The sequence below is a fragment of the Dipodomys ordii genome, unplaced genomic scaffold, assembly GCF_000151885.1.
Source record: "Dipodomys ordii isolate 6190 unplaced genomic scaffold, Dord_2.0 Scaffold49, whole genome shotgun sequence".
In the NCBI taxonomy this organism is placed as follows: domain Eukaryota; kingdom Metazoa; phylum Chordata; class Mammalia; order Rodentia; family Heteromyidae; genus Dipodomys; species Dipodomys ordii.
In genome coordinates, this window is record NW_012267265.1 from 4,445,260 (window position 1) to 4,466,987 (window position 21,728).

The 21,728-nt window shown below is 40.1% G+C and overlaps 1 protein-coding gene across 1 annotated transcript in view; it reads left to right on the forward strand.

Annotated features, from left to right (window-relative positions):
- Parm1 (prostate androgen-regulated mucin-like protein 1) overlaps positions 1-21,728 on the forward strand; it is a 110,342-nt gene that overhangs the window by 79,401 nt on the left and 9,213 nt on the right. Inside the window, exons 2-3 of the mRNA XM_013020253.1 lie at positions 2,759-3,457; positions 18,093-18,171. Of these exons, the coding sequence (XP_012875707.1) occupies positions 2,759-3,457; positions 18,093-18,171 (778 nt within the window). The remainder of the gene's footprint in view (positions 1-2,758; positions 3,458-18,092; positions 18,172-21,728) is intronic.

Genomic DNA, 21,728 nt, shown 5'->3' on the forward strand with positions numbered 1-21,728 from the left:
AGCTAGCACACAAAGCTACTCATTAAATAATGATTGAGTGAGTGAGTGAGTGAAATTAAGTAAATGGAAAGAAGGAAGGAGGAAATTAGCTCTCTCTCTATTTTTTTTGGTCAGTCATGGGGTTTTTTTGGTCAGTCATGGGCTCTGAACTCTGGGCCTGGGCACTGCCCCTCAGCTCTTCAGCTCAAGGCTAGTGCTCTACCACTTGAGCCACAGTGCCACTTGCAGCTTTTTCTGCTTATGTGGTGCTGAGGAATTGAACCTAGGGCCTCATGCATGCAAGGCAAGAACTCTACCACTGAGCCATCTTCCAGCCCCAAATCTATACTTTTAAACATGAAGGAGAATGTTTGGTGACATTATAGGATCACACACACAAAAAAAACAGCTGGAGCTATGTGCCAGTGACTCATGTCTATAATCCTAACTATTCAGGAGGCAGGAAGGTCCATCAGACTCTTATCTTCAATTACCACCAAAACATTGGAAGTAAAGCTGGGGTTCAAGTAGTAGAGTAGTAGCCTTGAGCACAAAAGCTTATGGACAAACACACACACACACACACCAAGTTTCAATCTCAGAAAATATTTCCAAACCTCCAAATGACTCCTCCTACCTTTTGCTAAAGGTCTTCCCCTACCTCCCTCTGCCCTAGGTACAGTAGGAAGAAACATATCCAACCCATTAGTTCCTTTTGCTGTAAGGTCAGGGATACAGTTCTGAAAATGGAGGAAGATAGGAGCATAGGCCTAGAAATTGAGTGGGACACAGCGATGTCCTTCTGCAGGCTCTACCTCCATCACCACTGCCAGCACATCAACAACCACACCTTCTCCTCACCCCCTCCCCGCCACACACTTAGCATTCCTGCAGGCAGCCTTGAATCAGTGCAGCCTTCCACAAAAACTCTAGTCAGTTCCCTCCCAAAATCTCACTCTCTAAGGATGCTGCTGCGAGCTGGACAAGATTCATTCCACCTCTGTGCTTCTTTTCATTAACCCACTTACTGCTCTTACTGAGTCTCAAGCTGGTTCCTACTGAACCTAAAACAAGGGGAGCCATTTGTGAGAACAATTTTTAAAATGACTTTTAAGAAGTGAAGAAAGGAGACAAATGATAAGTGAACCTGATAGAGGCACATTGCAGTGTGTGAATGGCAGTATCACAATGAAAGCTCTTTGTACCCCTTTTTTTGGTGCCTGGACTGGAGCTCAAACTCAGGACCTGGGCACTATCCCTGAGCTCTTTTGGTTAAGGCTAGTGCTCTACTATTTGAGCCACAGATCCACTTCCAATAGTTAATTGGAGATAAGAGTCTCATCGACTTTCTGCCCAGGCTAGCTTCAAAATATAATTCTCAGATCTCAGCCTCCTGAGTAGCCAGGATTACAGGCATAACTACCAATGCCTTGAGGAACTAACTTTTTGTACTAATTACCTTACTCCTGTAACTGTAACCCCTCTGTACAGTATCTTTACAATAAAAAATGTATTTTAAAAAATTCGGGCCTGAAAAGGCAAAGTAGAAATCACAAATAAAGGACTTGGTACTGGAAAAATTAAAAAAATTATTGTTATTGTAAAGGTGATATACAGAGGGTTACAGTTACATAAGTCAAATAATGAGTATATTTCATTTTGAAGTGTTACCTGTTTCCTTGTTTTCTCCGAGTTTTCCCCTCTCAATGCCCGTCCCCCCCCCCAAGTTGTATAGCTCATTTTCAACATAGTGTCTAGTAAGTATCACTGCAGCATTTCTTCACCTTTTGTCCCACCATTTCTGGGCTCCCTCTTGCCCTCCACAAAACAGATAAACTTACATACAAGACAAAAGGCATAGAAATTTAAAAAGCAGCAAAAGGGGAAAACAGGAAAAACACACACACACAAAAATAAAAATCCATTTCCATTTCTTGGAGTTCATTTTAAGCATCATTTTATATGAGCATATATACATAACTATTGAGCCCTTGTGATCCTCTCCTAAGAATATCCTCCTTTGGTCTCACTGTGTGAAAGTTTACAGTCCTGTTTAATTTATCATATCCAAATATAATTTTTTGTCTTTCATTATCCATTTGGTTTACTTGTAGTTATTGGCACATTCTAACTATTACAAGTGAGGGAAAACATTCAACTTATGTTTCTTTGGGTCTAGCTTACTTTGCTTAAGGTTTTCTAAATCTTTCTACTTCCTTACAGATGGTGCAATATCATTCTTTCTGATGAAAGAATGGGGTTCCATTATGTATATATACCACATTTTCTTGATCCATTCATCCACTGAGGGGTATCTTGGTTGATTCCACATCTTGGCTATGGTATACAGTGCTGCAATAAACATGGTTGTACTGGGAGCTTTAGTGTAGCCTTGTTTGTGTTCTGTTGGATAATGTACAGAAGTGGAATTGCTGAGTCACAGGGAAGCTCTTAGTCTTTTGAGTACCCTCCATACTGCTTTCCAGTGTGGTTTAAGTGACTTTCAAAATTGGGTGTTAACTGCACAATAAAAAAAAAGGAGAACTATTTGAGACCATACAACAGCTGCAGGGTATCGCCCTGCCTCTATTTCCCTGATATGTGGTTTTCTTTTTTTCTCTTATTTTATTATAAAAATGCTGTACAGAGGGGTTACAGTTATATGAGTAAGGTAATGAGTACATTTCTTGTCAAGCATTGTTACCCCCTCCTTTGTTTTTCTCCTACTATGGTATGTGGTTTTCATGAGTTAACCACTTTTGTCCTGACTTTTTCACAGGATTGAGGGTACAGAGTTTGCCAATGACGACATCAACCTTGTTGCCTGTTTCTCTTTCGGCAAAAATTACTCCACCCACTACCACCTGGACTGGTTCTCCACAGAACTCGGCTGCTGCCACTGGTTTCCCAGCCTCAGGCACTGACAATGCCTCAGTTGTCCCAATTACATCCACAGCTCCAACATCTATGTTTTCCAAGGACGTTTCCACCAAGCCTGAAAAAGAAGTGATCACCAGCCACTCTGCAGCATGGGAAGGTGCACACACAAATCCCTCCATTCCTGGGCTCTTGTCCACTAGCAATGCTATTCATCTGACACCCACACCTGAAGAACACAGCTCAGGAAGTCCTGAGAGTGTGCCAGCTGTAGGGTCTCAGTCCCCACCACTCACCTCCCCTCAAGCTCCTGCCTCTTCACCCTCATACCTATCGGCCTCCATGCCTGTGGTTCCTTCTGCCTCCATCACCCCCAACCTGAGCACTTCTGTGAGCATTCAGACTACAGCAGCTCCAATGTCACCTGAATTCCCAACAGAGGACCACAGCTCTGGTCACATACCCACTTCCCATGTCACAGACCAGCCAGGGACCAAGGAGAAAACACCTCAAAATTCTGAGTCAGGCAAAGTGATGTGTGGATCCGAGACTACCACTCCCTTCCTGATCATGCAGGACGTGGAACATGCATTAAGTTCAGGTGAGTCCATTTGGAATGTAATAATGTTCATGCTTATACTTAGTGTTACACTAAGAATCAATCTTGTGGGAAGCTGAGGTAGAATGATCACTTGAGTCTGGAAGTTTGAGGCCAATCTGGCCAACATATTGAGACCCACATCTCAAAAAACAAACAAAAAAAAGAACCAGGTTACCAATTTTTAAGTTTGAATTTTGGAGTACGATATCTGAGGGGAAATTCTAACTTATAAGAATTTCAGCAAAAACACAAACTTTAATTTTAGTTCCTTAATAATATGTACAGGATATATTATTTCTTTAGCCTCTTCTTTATTGCTTTATATTATTTCTTTAGTCTCTTGTCTAATTTATCTCCACATAATATTACAGGGGCATTGTAAAGGATAAACAGCGTGGCCTCCGGTCAAGCTTCCTAGGTTTTATTTCCAACAATTTGCTGCGTTTTCCCCTTGAAAGGAAAAACACCCCTAAAGCAGGATATTTTTAAGTTCTGTGTCAAAGCCAAAGCCAAACCAAGGTTGACCCTAGTTTATTCCATAGCCAGAAAGTGGAAAAATGAATTCACAAATCAACTTCTCAACTTCTAGGGGATGAAAGGAAAATATATTCATGACTTTTCCTAGAATAGGCAGAGATTCTCCATCTCACCCCCAATTCAGACAATATCCCTTTTTATGGTCTAATGCTTCCTGCCACAATGATTATAGGTATGTCCCTTACAGATTAGATTATAATTAAGTCAGCAGTTCTTTGATGGTTACACTGGCCACCATCTTGGATCTAATCACTTTTGGCTAGCTTACCTGAAGAAAGCTACCCACCTTTAGACATCCTGTTCTCAAAGATGAACAATATTAAGGCAGGGTAGAAGTTAAGCCAGGTCACCCTTTTCAGTTCTGATTCCTGACAATAGACAAGTTATTTCAACTCTCTGTGCCCTTCTATTTCTTCATCTGTAAAATAGGGATAGAATAGATTCTACCATATTCTGTTCTTACAAAGGTTAAGTAACAAGACATATAAAGTGCTTAGACCATTTCCTGGTAGAGAATAAGTGTTCAGGAAATGTCAGTTATATAATTCTTTGGTTTTTAAAGCCATGTTTACCTCTTGGAATCCAGCCAAAGCAGGGTGGGGTGGAGAAAACTGGCTCATCCTTTATTTCACACGGATATCTTTCATGGGAAAGACAATAAATGTGACATGACATAGAATGTACTTGTATTCTCCCAGCGATCCTATAAACTAAGTTTTATTTCCATATTCATTGTTTAAAATTATGGTGGAAAGGTATTTAGGGTCTTTCTGAGGCTAATTGGACCTGATAATGATGTGTCACTGTAAACTTCATGGTTTGGAGTAGGAAAAGACTTTTGTAGGAACATTTGGTCATTTAGTTGAAAAACAGTAAGGTGAGAACAGCCAGAAGACAAAGAAAATAGAGGTGCATCTCTTTGTGTAGGTGGTCCTATTACCCAACGTAGACTGAGAATAAAGTATTCTAGACAGAACAATGCATGACAAGCTGTGGTCAAAGCAACAGCTATCACTGAGGATAAAGCTACATCTTTTAAGAAATAAACACTATTAATGGAAACCACAATTAGACAATGGAAGAGAAAGAACTAAGATTAACAAAGCACTAATTCCTTCAGGAACAATCCACAGTATAGTAAGGTGAAAAGTCCCAAAGAATTATAAATTCTTATTTCAAAAGACAGCATATGAGTGAAGGTCACAAAAAAAAGACACAGTAAAACTAGGATAAAGTAACTAATTTCAAAGGCCTAGGTGAAGTACAGGAAAATTACAGAGTCTGAAAAGAAAGAAGACAGCAACAGAACTCAAGACAGAGCCCTGTAGAACTATGGATCCCCTTGACCCTTCCTTTTAAGTTGGTCAGCTTTTCACTTTAAACATCACCTGTGTGCTGATGATTTGGAAATAGAGTTCTGCCTCTATTCTGCTTCATTGGGCTGGAGATACCTATATTCGACTGTCAACCATGAGATGCTGGGGCATCTCACACTTCATATGAATGAGCTGAATGGTTGAATTCTTCAGCTCTCTGTCTGGCCCTCCTTGAGTCTTGCCCTCTCTTAGGCCCTCAGGCCAATAACCTTCGAATGATCCCTAAGATACCTAGAACAATCCTAGCATATAGAAGTCATGTACTCTACATTTAATATACCACACTTGGACTGCTCTTTCACCCCACTGTCATCTCTCACACAAATTAGTATTCCTGTGATTGGTCATACCCTTATCAGAGATCCTCTCCAAACTGTCAGGTCTAGGCTCTCTATGTATGTCCTGAATTTTGCACTACTATCTGATGACTAGCACCTGCCTATGAAGGGGAAGAACTCAGAACTAAAAAGCCTCTAGGACTCTGGTCTCTCCCAAAGATATTAACTGGTATTCCTGATAGCCTATATCTCTGAACTTTAGGAGGTTAAGAATAAAGAGAGATCTTTCTGGTTAGACTGACACCTATCCTACCATTACAGTAGCCAATGTGACTTTTGAACACTGGAAATGTGGCTGGTCCAAACTGATATGTTCTAGAATTATAAAATTCACACTGTATTTCAAAGACCTGGTACTAAAACCAGAATGGAAATGGAAATCTTTTTTATAAATTGCATGTGAGAATAATATTTTGGATTGTTTTAAATCAAGCTCGGAACAGATGGTGAATTCATACAATCTCTGGGTTCTTTTGCACTTCCAATCTCACTGATAACCTTAATGTAAGCTTACTGAACATCTAGAGATTGTGGCTCACTTGCTGATTCCCCCTGCCTCAAATCTTCTCCTTCTAGGTTTTTGACAACTCATTCCTGTTCACCTCCTCATCAAACATTTACCTACCAGCCTCATCCGAAAAAGTAACCCCTATCACTATTGATCCTTTGTCCTGATTTCTTTTCCCTCTGTATTGTTAGCATTTTCTGACATCATCTCATTTATCAAGAGTCTGTTTTCTACCACTAGCCTGTCAACTCCATGAAAGCAAGGATCTTCTACAAAAGAGGGTGAACATTTGTTCAATAAATGTCCATTGCATAAATGAATGAGTTAGTAAACTACTATGAGGGAAGTCATTGAATTTCTCTGAGCTTCTGCTTTCCCATCAATGAGATTAGTATAACATCTATTTATCTTAAAACGTATTATAAACTGGGTGCTGGTGGCTCGTACCTATAATGCTAACTACTCAGGTAGCTGAGAACTGATTCCAGCCCAGGCAGGACAGTCCATGAGACTCTTACCTTCAATTAATTACCAAAAGAAAAAAATAGAAACCCTTGGAACAGAGCTATGGTATATATGGTATTGTGCTAACCTTGAGCAAACAAAGTTCAAGGACAGTGCCCAGGCCCTTAGTTCAAGCTCCCAGGACTGGGACACAACACACACACACACACACACACACACACACACACACACGAATCTTACTGTAAATTTTAGATGACATAATAAATATAGCTATTAGACAATGACTCGAATGATGGTTGCGGTTGTTATTTTACTGTTACTTGTTCTTATTATTAGTTTTCTGCCAACAGTTATCATTATCATTATCATTATGCTATGATGAATAATGCCCACTACCATCATGAATATTCACTGAGCCAAGCATCTGACTACATACTATGGATATAGCCCATGGATGATATAGTTACTTCTCTAGGGAGTTTATAATTTTGTACCTGCCAGAGAAGGTAAAGCAGTTTGGTGGATCCAAGGTAGCCATCAGAAATCAACTAAGCAGAAGAAATAAGTGTACAGTGATTTTCATCTCTTAGCTTTTGTTGAGCTTTTAAAGAGAGAAGGATGTAGTACGTTAAATCTAGGCCAGTGTTTTGTTACTAAGCTCTTCACATGTAGAATCTATGACTACAGTGTGGTTTTTATTCCCTGAAGGAAATGGGATGGTGGTGTACTATACCCAGTTCAGTAAATACATGAGGGATGAACTTAAAACCAGTTACTCTCAAACTATCATCAGTTCTTGCATATAGAAACTTGAAAATTATAGTCCCTGTGCTTGTTGCACAGTGTGATTCTCTTTTGTCTAGAAAATCCATGTCTCTACTGGTACACTTCTTCCTTGTGTTTTCCATTACAAACAGAAAGACACCTAACGATGGAAACTGAAGTCTTTTGAAATTTAAGTTGCTGGTTCAAACGCCAGCTCTATTCTTAACTAAAGAGCACTATGCAGCACAGACATCTAGGCATTTCTGTAGACATTTATGCTGCACAAGACATCTATAAAGCTCACAATGCATAGAGACTTGAAAAAGAATTAATGATAGGAAAGATGAAACAGTAGTTTTTAAAGTATATCTAGAAAGGTTTTAGGAGTAAACAAATGTGTGTTAATGATGTATCGAAAAAAACTTTAAAAACACGGTAAAGGGGTAAGCTTTTCTTCGTTCTGTTTTGTTTTGTTGAATGCAGTATTGATAGACTGCACTCAGGGCCTCTAACTTGTTAGACTAGACTGACACTGTCAAGCCATACCTCCAACCCTGTATTTTATTGCTTATCGTTAGGATAGGCTCTTACTTTCCAGCCAGACTCACCTGAACCACCATCTATCTACTGGTAGATTTCTTGTCATTGCTAAAATCACAGGTGTGCATCACAACATCCAACTTCCCTCTGTAAAGATGGAGGTTCATAGACTTTTCTGCCCAGCCTGGTATTGTAACTGCAGTCCTCCCAATCTCAGCCTCCTGTGTGGCTTTGGATGACTAGTGCACACCACTGTGCCCAGTTGTGAGTTGAGAAGGGGTGTTGCCACCTTTTCTGCCCAATCTGGCCTCAAATCTAAATTCTTCCATTCCTAACCTCCCAAATATCTAGGATTGCTGGCATGAGCCATTACCAGATGGTAAATAACACGTTAATTTTAAAACAGAAGTCTCAGGAGACCCTGTAAAATAATGTTGAACACTCCTTATTATATTGTTTTAGCATATATCAGAAGGCAATAACCCTACAAAGCACAGTATCTTAGGGTCATTTTATAAATATCGGGTCATTGTTCAGGCCTTACAGTAAAGAGTGCCATCATCTTTTCTGTCTTTTTCTACTCCCATCACCAAATACTGTTGATGATGGATTGTTAGTAGCTCTCAGCATCATTTACTTCTCTTCATGTTCCTTCTCAAAGAGAAGGGGTGGGTAGGGAAAGGATGGGTGAGAATGTTGAAAGGGGTGACATGATCAAGGTATATTGTATCAAACTGTTTTGTTAATGGCAACTCCTTTGTACAACTGCTTAACGATAATAAAGAAAAAAAGCAAAGCTCCCACAATTCCACAGCATAGCCTTCTGACCAACCCTTCATCCCCTCTCCTCTCCAGTCTCCTCCATCTTGCTTGTTCTCTACACCACAGCAGCCAGAGAAATGATTTCACCAAAATCAAGTCATACAGAACCTACTACCACAGTACCCCAGTCTTTTCAGACTGTCCTGTTTCTCTTCAGGTGAAGTTCCCAAACCTTCCCACGATGTGGTCTCTACTTTCCATTGATCTCATCCCCTCACCCTACCCCTTGCAATCTTGCCTAGCCATCCCCACATTAACTGGCTCTCATGTCTGGGAGTCTGCGGCTCTCCCTCTTGACTTAGGGCCTTTGTTCATTTGGATGCTTGTGCCTAAAACCCTCTGTACCACATCACTTCACTTGGCTAATTCCATTTCAAATCTCCCCTATTCTGGTTATTTCTTATGGAGCCCACAGTCCTGCTCTCACCTCCCGTATTGCTACAACTCAGGTGTATCTCTTTGTCATGATGTATGGTTATATTCTGAGTATACGGCTCTTTGTTCACTGCCGTCACTGTTTTTCAGGATACTCAAGGGGGTACTTGTCTGTTTGAGCTCGCAAATGTATTCCCAGCACCTAACAGTGTCTAGCTCCACATAGATAATAAATATTCAGTGAAAGCCAGGCGCCAGTGGCTTATACCTGTACTCAGGAGACTGAGATCTGAGCATAGTGGTTTGAAGCCAGCCAGGCAGGAAAGTGCATAATTCCATTTCCAGTTAACCAGCAAACTGGCTAACTGGAGGTATCACTCTAGTAATAGAGCACTAGCTATGAGTGAAAAAGCCAAGTGAGAGCTTGAGAGCTTGGAGCCCTGAGTTCAAACTTCAGGATCTACACACACACACACACACACACACACACACACACACACACACACACATTCAGAGAATAATTCAATTAAGGGGTGGTTTTCAGCGGCGAAGTATCAAGTTTTAGATAATAAATACATGTGTATTCTTTGCCTTATGAATCCAGAACTCGGTGGTTCTTCTGCCCACCAAACTTCTTTGCCCACCATTCTCACCCCAAATTTTGACTTTGCTTTTGACTTTGCTGGACTGTCCCGATTACTGTTATAAACTCTCATTCACAGTGTGATGTTTTTATGCCCAACTTTTTAAACTTATACTAAACCTCAAAACTTGTTAAAGCCAAGTAAGCTCTCAGAAGGAGCCCCAACTGTCAGATTGATTTCCGTTTAAAAAAATATTTGGAACTCCTGCCTGTACTTCGTAGGTTCTCCTTTGGCTCACTTTTACTACCTAAATCTTAATCTGGTTTTGAAATATTTCCAGTGTACCCTTTGAAAAATATATGTCAAGGTAATAAAATCGGCTGTTTACCATTTATGTTGTCATCGAGAAGCAAGACAATTCCTCATGTATTTTAATTGTCCCAATGTCACCTTTTCTTACATTTTGAGAGCTCCTGTCTCCATGGAACAATTTCTCTGTTCTGTTTTAAAGATGACTTTCACCAATCACAGATGATTAAAGTGACTTTTGAAATGCTTCAGTGAGAAAGTAAGATTTAGCATGTAAGCACAGCTGATGTTGTTAATGAGCTTGTGAGCTTACTGGGAAAACTAATTGGAATAGGCCTGGCCCTGTGTCCATACTGAACCATTACTTTAACTTTCTGAATAAAGACAGCAAGATGTTTTAGTTGGAATCACTGTCAGGCAAGTAAAGGCAGGATAAAAGTGAAGAATCTGGGCTGGGAAGGTACAGCACTTGCCTTGCATGCATGAGGTCCTGGGTTCGATTCCTCAGCACCACATAAGCAAAAAGAAAAAAACCGGAAGTGGCTCTGTGGCTCAAGTGGTAGAGCACTAGCCTTGAGCTGAAGTGCTGAGGGACAGCGCCCAGGCCCAGAGTTCAGGCCCCACAACTGGACACCCCCCCAAAAAAAGTGAAGGATCTAAAATTCATCCTAGAGAATTGAGTTTCAGTATTGAATTAAGAGAACACATAATAGCTATTAAGTTGATATTGTCCTCTGTATATGTTGTTTGTCAGGCCCTTGGAAAGAAAAATATTAGCCAATAAAAGGTGCTATTTTATTTAACAGTGACTTGTTTTCATGGTGAGATTCATGGCCCTCAAGGGTTGGACCACTGGTTCAAAGATGAAGGTGAACTTATGTTAAAACTCATAAAAATCTCAGTAAGTCTATGAAAATGAGCCACCAAAAACACTGTTAATGTGTTTCCATTTAGAGAAATTGTGTAGTCATTTCCAAGGCAGGCTCTGGGAAGACAAGAATATGTGCAGTAGAACACTACACATTGGCATCAGACTGCCTGGCTCAGATCTCAGTGGTGCCATTTGTTGAAGTGGGAGACACAGAGGAGCAGGGTAAGGAGGGAAGTAAGTTTACTTATAACTGGGTATCACATTTTCCTCATATATAACATGAGAGTACAGGTATAGTACTGTACCTGTTCTACAGAATTCTTCCTTACTGGGATTAAACAAAACAGGTACATAAAGTGCTTCCTACATAATTAGCACTAAATAGATGTTAGTTGCTATTACTACAGTTGGGTCCTTAATCCCCAGTGTAGATGCCAGTAAGAGTGTAGACTCCTCTACACTTAGATTTTTTTTCTAACTTGAAAAAAATTAGAATGTTTATGAAAACACTTTAAGGTTCCCAAAGGAATATTTACTAGGAATATTAGGCAATAAAAATCCATATAAGCACCTGCCCACAGCACAATATAGAAAAGGATAGTCCAGTTGACTAGAGGAAAACATAACCATGTTCGCATTTGAACAGCAACACTTTCAATGAGCCAGGGAAAGCTAAAGAAAAGGTGTAAAAACCTAAACTCTATGAGGTTTGTAACAGAGAGAAAAGCCATCTTAGGGAAACGTGGAAACAAAAGCTGAGCCACAGGATTAACCAAAAGTAGACTATTAAGAACTAAAAGGAAGGAAGAAATGCTGAAGAAATAAATGAGATGGTAGCAATAACAGCAACAACAACAAATCAATGGCAGCTCATGGCAAGAGGGTAGCACAGAGTTTGTGATAGCATTTTATTTTTTGCCTTCAGGCATCATCCACAAAGAGATGACAAGAGCTAAATCCCCAAGCTGGTCCTTAACTTTCCTCATTTGCTGAAGTCTTGGTGTGAATAATACCCTTAGGCCAGGTGAATTAGAGCAATGCTCTCCACTCTGAGCTGGAGCTGCTATGTGGTGATCCAGTAAGCTCGTGTGAAAGACAGAACAATTCCACAAGAAAAGGGATAAGGAACACGATTTGCCATTCTTAGAAACCTGGTATGTTTAGCATTGCAGATGTCAAAGGATAGCTAAGATGGGCAAAGCTAAACAGGTAGTTAAGATAATTCCAAGTGAGAAAGAGGTCTCACTTGTGCTGAAAAAGATTGCAATTATAAGTGAAGAAACAGTAAAACCATGGTAACCCAGAACAGGTCTGATATGTGTCCCTCCTGATCTACATGGATTGCAAACTTGTACTCCTGATGGGTTCCTAAGAGAAAAAAGAAAAGAAGGAAGAAGAAAGAAGCACACAGCTTGTGCAAGTGCACATCACTTATTATCTCAAGCAAGATTAGTATTTTTAGCTATATGCTTTATGGAAGAAAGTGCTTTTAGATAAAAGCAACACTAGTCCCCAAACTGGATCTTCTGGTTGCATGAAGTAGAAAAGTACAGATATCAATTCTGCCCTAAAGTTTGAACTCTTAATTCTACCTACAAACTAGCTTTTAGATCGGAGTATAAACGTGAAACAAAATGTTCCAATTGCGATCATTTTGGGCTGATTTTAATAAAGATTACCCCTTCCACTTTGTGTAAAGAAATGATGAAATAGTAATTCAAGGATTTGGGGGGTGATGTGGTGTGGAAAAGGATTAACACAAGCTTAGGTTGTGTTTAATACATTTTTGTAATATATTTGCATGCAAACTGTATAACTTGTAAAGAAGCCCCCTAACAACGAATAAAGTTAAGTATAGCTACGTTCCAAAAGATCTGTTATGAAGTGATTTTATGAATTACTTATTTGGAGCCTAGACAAAGAACTTGGTAGCCCTGGCTTCCAAGGACTTCCAATGCAGAGACCAAGCAGAATGTGTTCACATGAAATCATCAGGATGCAAATGTATCTCATCCCTCTATGTTTAGTATATGTACTTTGCGTAATTACCTACAGCTACATATACATCACTTGTGCACTAGACATACTAAGGTACCAGCAAGCCTCTAAGAAAAGAGAAATTAAGGCAGTGGCTTATATTAGGGATGATTTCTCAATGAAAGAGGGGTTTGACGAGGTTCTCGTAGAAAATGCTGTGTCCTTCATCCCGGAAGTCTTTCAGAGACCCTGTCTCTACCTTGTCACGCTCAAATACCAGTCTGGCTTTCAGTAATCTCCATGACTTGGCCCTGAGACATCCTACAGCCATTGTCACGCCTTCTATTCAGTTCCATTTTCCCTTCTTTTGCACACCGTGATCACGTGTTTGTCACTTCTACAAATCATATGATCTTAGGAAAGTCAGCCACTCAGCCTTTGGGTATTTTCATGTCTTATTACACAAACTCTCTCAACAGCTCTTCTACATTCACCCACCCCTCTCAGTAGCCCTCGATATGGTTAGCAGCCCACAGTTTAAATCAGAGCTCCAGCTGCAGCGCCTGTCTCCAAGCCCACTGCTGACCCTTCAAGCCCAGACATGTGAAGTATCTGCTCTCCTCCCAATAAGCGCCTGCCCCCATCCAAGTCCTGCCCATCCTTCAGACCATAGCTTTATTCCCACCTCTTCCAAAGATGGCTGTAGCTTTATAGACTCACCGCCTTCAGTCATAGATAGAAATACCCAGTCTGCCTATTTCCTGCTTGTGTGTCCACCTGATCATACACTCTTCTGTTTATGAAATTGGGTGGACTGTTTTTCTCTGTACAGTGCCCTAACTTAATCATGGAGCTCATTCATAAGAGCTTGATTGGTTAGATAATGTGGGATTAGATTGTTGAATTGATGTGGGATAAGAAAGAGGAGACAAAATTTCCTTCCCATGGCATGGAGTAGAGAGAATAAGGAAGACAAGGAGTGAAATCCAAGCAGAATGCAGGGCCAGACATCAAAATGACCCTCAATATTAGTGAAATTAGCATCCCCTTAGTATCCATTCAGAGAGAATTGAGGTTTTCTTTATTCATTTGTTTCCTCCTCATCACACAATTCTACACCTACTACTAACACCACCACCACATAGCAAATAGCAGCACATGGCATGGATTATTATATATGGGGAAGGGTGTGTATGTGTATGTGTGTGTGTGTGTGTGTGTGTGTGTGTGTGTGTACTTCCTTCCACATCCACTCATCTGCCATTGAATGTATTTGAACAAAAAAACTGTGCCTACTGAACATGTACAGATTTTTTTATTATGACTCCTTAATACACTCCAACAACTGTTTACAGAGCATTTACATTGCATTAGGTCGTGTCCGTAGTCTAAGGATGATTAAAAGTAGGCAGGAAGTTGTGTGGCAGTTGTATGCAAATACTCTACATATTATATAAGGGACTTGAACATTCTTAGATTTGGTTGTGGAAGGGTTTAGAGCCAACCTCACATTAATACTAGGTGACAGTATAACAATGCACAGGATTTGTGGCAGGATTAGTTATTTGGGGCTACACAAATGTTAGCAATCAATGGCATGGGCCTTCTGAGTTTTCCGTTCAGTGTCTTGTGTCTGCTTGTAATTAGTTCTACTCTGAGTGAACTTGGAATATTGAACTTCAATCCATCTTTACCACTGCCTACAAGAGGAAGTAACCAGCATTTGAATGAATAATGCTGTAAAAACTTAGGTGAAATAGGCCTGGGTAACAATACTAGCTCAATCATTTACCAGGTATAAAACTTGGTAACCAACTTCTTAACCTTTCTGGGTTTCTCATCTATAAAATGGAAATGAATCCACACCTCTTATAAAGATAAGAGCTGCAGAGTTCTTGGCCCAGTGTTCCTCCTAAGTAATCAGGGACAAAAAATAAGTAGCTATAACTGCTCTTAAGCCTGCTTGCTCTTCTTATAGGGGCCATTAGGAAAGTGGCATAAAAAGGCACCTTGAGAAATCCCAGACTTGGTATAGGCACAAAACTTAAGCACACATTGATTTCTGGATCTTCAACAGCCTGTTGGTTAGGCAAGACATGTTAGCACAATGGAATGTGCTAGCACAGTAGAATATTCTTTTATCTTGGTTTATAAAATATACAAATAAGTTTCCTCCAATTCTCTCTTAATTTCTGCCTATCCCAGAGCATTACAGCATGAGTCATGCCCAGTCTGTAACTTGCAAATTCCAATGAGGAAGAAAGGAAGTGCCAGCCAACTTTCCCATCCTACACGTTCAGTCCATAGCCCATTAGTGTCTGCACCTCCCTCACCTTCCTCATTTTTCTACTTGCTTTGAAAAGAAAAAAAGAGTAGAACGACAAAGGGGGAATTCCAGATTCGTTTAAACAAAACCCAAGGGGAAATAACATTTGTTTTCATAAGCCAGAAATGAAGCCTTGTCAGTTACCATAGAAGTTGGGGTATCCTTGGCTTAGCAACCTTCCTCATATGACCAGATCATGAATTCCTCGGGTGTGGAACTTTCCAGAGCTGAGGTGACTAGAACCTTCTGAGACAGCAGCTGCTAAAGAGGTTAGAGAACACTCAAGAAATAAGATTTCCTAGGCTCAGGGGTGAGAAAGGTCTCTACTTCTAGAAGACTATGACTTCTGTGTTTAGCACTCTCTGAGGACAGGCAGTGAGTGACAGAATATTACAAAGGAAGTCCAAATATATAAACACAAATTATTTTATGTCACATATCTTGCCCTCAGGTTGACAGTACCAACTCTTCGAAGTGTGCCTTTACCTAGACTCTCTGGGGCCTATCAGGTAGAAAGTCACTCGAATGTCCAGTTCTGGGTAGCTCTGGATATCCTGGATGATGCCATCTGTGGACCTGGAAGTATAGTCTTGAAGATGTGAAGATTGGGGCTATCCCGACTCTGGACAGCCCCACCATCCAATAGAAGAGAAGCAAGTCTTCCTATCACTTGCTGTCTCCACAACAACAACACAAAGAATAGCGCTTGGGTTGGAGAAATTGCCAGCTTATTTTAGAAAGAGGTGGTATATAAATAACCTCAGCAAATCACAGAGCTGGAGTAAAGGAAGGAACTTGGAAAAAGTTCAAACCTCTGATTTCCTATATTCAGCTATCCCTTGGGCCGGGGGGAGGGGTGGCGGGGGGGGGCAGGGGTAATCTTATAGGGAAATCATCAGCTTGCCCCTTCTTTTCAAAAAGGTAGAAATTAAATTAAAAGTTTAAAAAAAAACAGCTCCTAATTGCAATGACTGTATCTTTTTTTAATCCTAAAATGCCCCCAACACTGTACCTTGCGGTTATCGTCTTCCTTTCACAAGCTCTTAAAAGAGGCTGTTATGAGACCTTAGTGAACTTTGAATTGTTCTAATTTCAGCACAGTTTGGAGGCCAAGAAGCTAAGAGTCACCTTTCAAAGTAGAAGTGGGGGGTTTACATTAGAGGATCTGACCTTAGACTTTTTCTGCTGAACCCAATCTGCACATTTGCATGATCAGTGGCATAATTTTATCTTTATGTGGCAAAAGCCAAAAGGAATTATACTGATAATTACAGAATCTGATTCAAAAGGATTCCGGGAGCAAAGAAAGCAAGTGTCAGAAACGTGTAGGATCTGAAAGTGGTCAAACATGGTCAGTCTCCATGGAGACATCAAGCTGTCTTCATCTTCATGTTAGCAATAATCTAAAGATCTCCTTTGGCTCATTTTTTTTTAGGTGTTGTTTTTGTTGTTGTTGTTGCTGTTGTTGTTGTGGGCTGTAGGGCTTGAACGCATGTCCTGGGCACTATCCCTCTTTTGCTCTTTGAGTCACAGTTCCACTTCCAGGTTTCTGGTGGTTAATTGGAGGTAAAAATCACATGGACTTTCCTAGGCAGTCTGGCTTTAAACCATGATCCTCAGATCTCAGCTTCTTGAGCAGCTAGGATTACAGGCATGAGCCACCAGTGCCCAGCTTCTTTATAAATTTTAACCAGTTGGGGCATGAACTCCTCAAGAAGCATTTTTTCAATGAAGAGAGGAAGGATAGACAAATACAGTCATAATATTCATTCAATGGAAGCAGGCAACTTGTTTTTAACAGATTGCTAGTAGCTGCCTACCAGATTTCAAAGTACAAAATAGAAAGACTCGGTTTACTTATAGCTGATTATTTCAACAAGCAAAAAGCAGTGCTGCCTATTACATGTGACCTTATTTTGACAACAGACTTATTTTCTGTATATAGAAATTTAGTATTGAAACATGAAAGCTGAACATACTTCCCAAAGATGTTTTTATTTTATTTTTCACACATGCTTTGATACAATAGGATTGTTAAATTAGCACAACTACCAAAGTGACCCTTTTAAAGTGGACACTACAGACACAGCTGTGTGGTTTTGGTTTATTAAAAAAACTTTATTACTTTTTTGTAACCCTTGGAATAAAATATTTTGTCTCCAGATATTACAGAAGTGATATAAAAATGAGCCAGAGCCTGTAAAAGAAGAAAAGGGAACATCAAGTGATTTAAAATCTACTACCCTAGGTACAACACTGCAGCAAGTCACTCTTAAAAAGATAATCAAATATTACTGTGTATTGTTCTCTGAATGCCAAGCTTGCTGAAAGGTCTTGATGAATACTGAAAGATTTATTGGCCATTACTGAACCTTGGTTGGCATTAAAAATATTCCAGTAGCACAGTATTTTGATTGTTATTTTAAGATCCTGGGCTTTGTGCTTGCTCTGACTTCCATGCACAATAATCTGTAGTAAAAAAAAAAAATAAAACTTTGCCTTCTTTCAGAGGACAGATTGGTAGGTATTGACTCATACTTGCAATCCTAACTACTCAGGAGACTGAGATCTGAGGATCATGGTTCAAAGCTACTCCAGGTAGGAAAGTCCTGGAAGCTCCTATCTCCAATTAACCACCAAAAAAATCTGGAAGTGGAGCTGTGGCTCAAAGTGATAGAGCACTAGCCTTGAGCACAAAAGCTCAGACAGTGCCCAGATCCTGAGTTCAAGTCCCCAAACCAGTACAAACAAACAAACAAATAAATAAAGGTTGAGATTGAACACTTGAGAATAACTAAACTCACTTCTTTATTTTCTTCTCCGGCCTCTTCCTCCTTCACAGGAAGCATTGCCGCCATTACGGTGACAGTCATTGCTGTGGTGTTGTTGGTATTTGGAGTTGCAGCCTATCTGAAGATCAGGTGAGAGACACTTTAAAAAGAAGAGTCTTCCATTTTGTGGGATTCCCAGCTACGGGGTATTTTTCTAAGGACTTATTTAGTGGTCGGTCATTTTTTTAGCCGTCTGAAACATTGGCAGGGAAGTAAGCCTGGCCAATGAACTCTACTCCAGACAAGAACAGGTGTCTTGACCCTTGCAGAACAGAAAAAAATAAGCTGACACGTGGGGCATGATGATGTGGTAGACGAGAATTAACCTGAAGTCAGGAAACCAAAACCCAGGCCCTCTGCTCTGAAGTCAAATCATGACCCTAGTGAACCCATACACCTCATCCGGGAGCTGGGGTGCGAAGTGACGGGGAGCAGGGCGGGGACAGGGTTAAGAGTCCCCAAAGAATGATGTTGATTTGCACCCAATCTGTAAACCAGGTTTTCAGGTTCTAAATGCAAACGTGAAAAGGAAAAGTAGAGCATTGTCTATAAAACTAGGGTTTTCCTTGCAGTTGTATATATTTTTAATTTAAAAAAATAGAAAAAAACCTTAGCAGGGGTAGCACCAGTAGCTCATGCCTATAATCCCAGGGGGCTGAGACCTGAGAGTCACAGTTCAAAAGTCCATGAGAATCTTAACTCCAATAAACTATTCAGAAAAAGCCAGAAGTGGTGCTGTGGCTCAAGTGGTAGAGTGCTAGCCTTGAGCACAAAGAGGCTCAGGGACTGAGTTCAAGCCCAGGATCAGGAAAACAAAACAAAACAACAACAACCAAAAAAAAAAAACCCTTTTCTTCTTCTATGAAGTAAAGGCAGTCATATATGGTACAATAGATTTTTACCCTCTTAGCCAGACTGTTTCAATACTCTGTAAGTCTCCCATTTTCGTTTTCTATGGCTCTAAGAAATCCGTAAGTCTTCAAACCATATCACTCACACTGAGTGTCCCTCCAGCTGTGAAGTAGCAGATGGCAATGGCAGTCTGACTTGCTGGTCTATGCAGCACCGGTCACAGGCACAGATGGAAAGGTTTGGCTTTGATGAGCACTGCCACTCCTTGACTTCCAACACCTCACCTTCAAAGCAGCTTTATAAAATCCACTCTGACCCTGTTACTCTTTCCCTCAAAACCTCACAGTTGCTTCCTTCTGCACTTTGAATCACTCTACAGGTCATTTGTGGACGTGCAGCATCTTTTCTCTCATCACATCTCTGTTTCCTTTACTACAGCATTTACTAGGTTCTATCCTTCCCCTGCGCTTGGGTCTTCTAGCCTCTATCCTTGCACTGTTTTGTCGGGAACTCTTCCTCAGGCAGTGTGTGCTGATTTCAATCATACTTCCTCTGAAAGATTTCCCTTCTGGTTTACCAATGCCTCTGTCATGTATTCTCTTACTGCCTTCATTATTTTCATCCCGGCTACTATCATTATCTACTATTGTGCAAATTAAATAATGCACAAAGACAGTCCTTGGTAGATTGAATAAGTGCAAACTTACAGAATACACAATACCATAGTACTGGGATGCACACGTACACATGCACTCTCGTCTTTTCTCACATACACCTGCACATCTTCCTCAAGTTATATGCTCACTTTCCCTGTCCCTCCTGCCCTTGTTTCTTACATACCTAGCACGTGGGCACACATCTTCTCTGGAGCCCCTGGCCATCTCCTGTTGGCATTCAGCCCAGCCATCCACCCACCAAAGACTTCTCTTTGTCTCCTTTCCTTACCTTTCCTCCTGTCATTTAAGTATATATCCAATCAATCCAATAATGGTGGCACTGAGTCTGAGCGGGCCTCTGTACCACACCTCTACCTTAGGTTCAAAGAACCCAAGAGGCCAGTCTTCAAAGAAAAATTAGAATAAAAAGGTCCAAGGGGCCTATGTTAAAATGTTCACCCATTTTAAATCAGATACTTCCTTCTGATTAGAAAAAGTCTTTTGCCCTCATTAAGTCTGCATTTCCTTGAATATCAAACTTAATTTTACAAATTACATCTTACTGAATGGGACATTTTTTCTCCAGTTTAATTACAAGTTTATCACTTCATTTAATTATAAGTTAAATTAAATTGTCTTTTATTATCTATTCTTGGAACTTCACGGCTGTTGTGTAACAAGGTATCCATAGAAAAATGTATCCCTGCAGCTCAAAAAAACTCACAGATAAATTATAGAGTCATTTCCAGAATCACCAATGGTGAGTTTTTGAAGAGCTGTATCACTGAAAACATGACCTCCGCTGGGGTATAGAACAATCCAGAACTACTTCCTTCTCAGTGCACACCTCTCAGACCCTTCACCACACACACACACACACACACACACAAAATAATGTTAAAATAAACTAAAGGATTCTTTCTCTCAACTTTTGGCAAAAATTCAAATGAATCATTTCAAACCAACACTGGCTCTTAGCAGGCAATCTACAAACAGTGATTAAGAATTCAGACTCCCAAAGCAGAGATGCTTTAGTTCAAATACCTCTTTCTAGCGGTGTGGTCTGATCATGTTACAGTGAATCACTAATCCTCATTTATCACACACCTGTGAAGAATCTTAACTATCTGGTAGCAGTGTTGGAAAACTGATGAATACTGCTTCCTAAGAACATAGCACAGCCACCACCATCACTATTACCATCATTATTATAGTCAAAATGGTTAAATGAAAAGAACACTAATGATACAATCACAGAGATAGATAGGTAGATAGATAGATAGATAAAAATTTGAGCATTAGCAATAGGCCAGATATTCCTAAAGAGACACAGTCCTGACATCATTATTTTTGCAAGCAAGCCATTTCACTTTGTACTAATGAATCCTTATTAAAATTGTATAAGATGTTATTTTAAACTATATTTCTCTGGATAAATATAACCAATACCAGGTAAATTCAGAGAATGATTAAATTGAATGAACCAATATTTCTCTTCTCCATGTAGGTTCTCCTAAATCCAAAAAAATAAAGATCTCATGGTATAAATACAAGATCACTACTTGTCTATTGTGTTACTTATGTTTGACACTGTAAACTTAGAGATGGATAACGTGATCAGGCCCCTATTTTAGAAATCCCCTAAGGAAAACCCCTTTCCACCCTTCCATTAATTATTGTGGCAAAATGATAGCATATGAAAGTTAATAGTTCTCATGAATCTTAAGGCTGTACAAAAACACCTTCCAGTGTTATTTTGCAAGGTTCTTGGAAAAACCCCACTAATCATTCATCAAAAGTATTGGTGATTCCATTGATGTGTGTGTGTATGTTTGTGTGCACGGTTAGGCTTTGCCTTGAGTGGAAATTTATTCTTCTTCTATCATCCTGTATTTCTGAGAACAATTTCTGGAGTATCAGATGACTGAAATCACAGCTTATAAGGGAACCATTTGCTTCTACCTACAACCATGAACTAAAGACTGGCCAGCTACTGCCTTGCGATTGCAAGAACTCACGAACAGAAAACACATTACACCCCTGCAGCACTAACAGCAGCCCAGTACTTTTCGCCTCTCTCCCCAAATCTTCATGTCCTCCCAGGGTTTGGGTAAACTCATTAGCCATTTGTGTTTCACA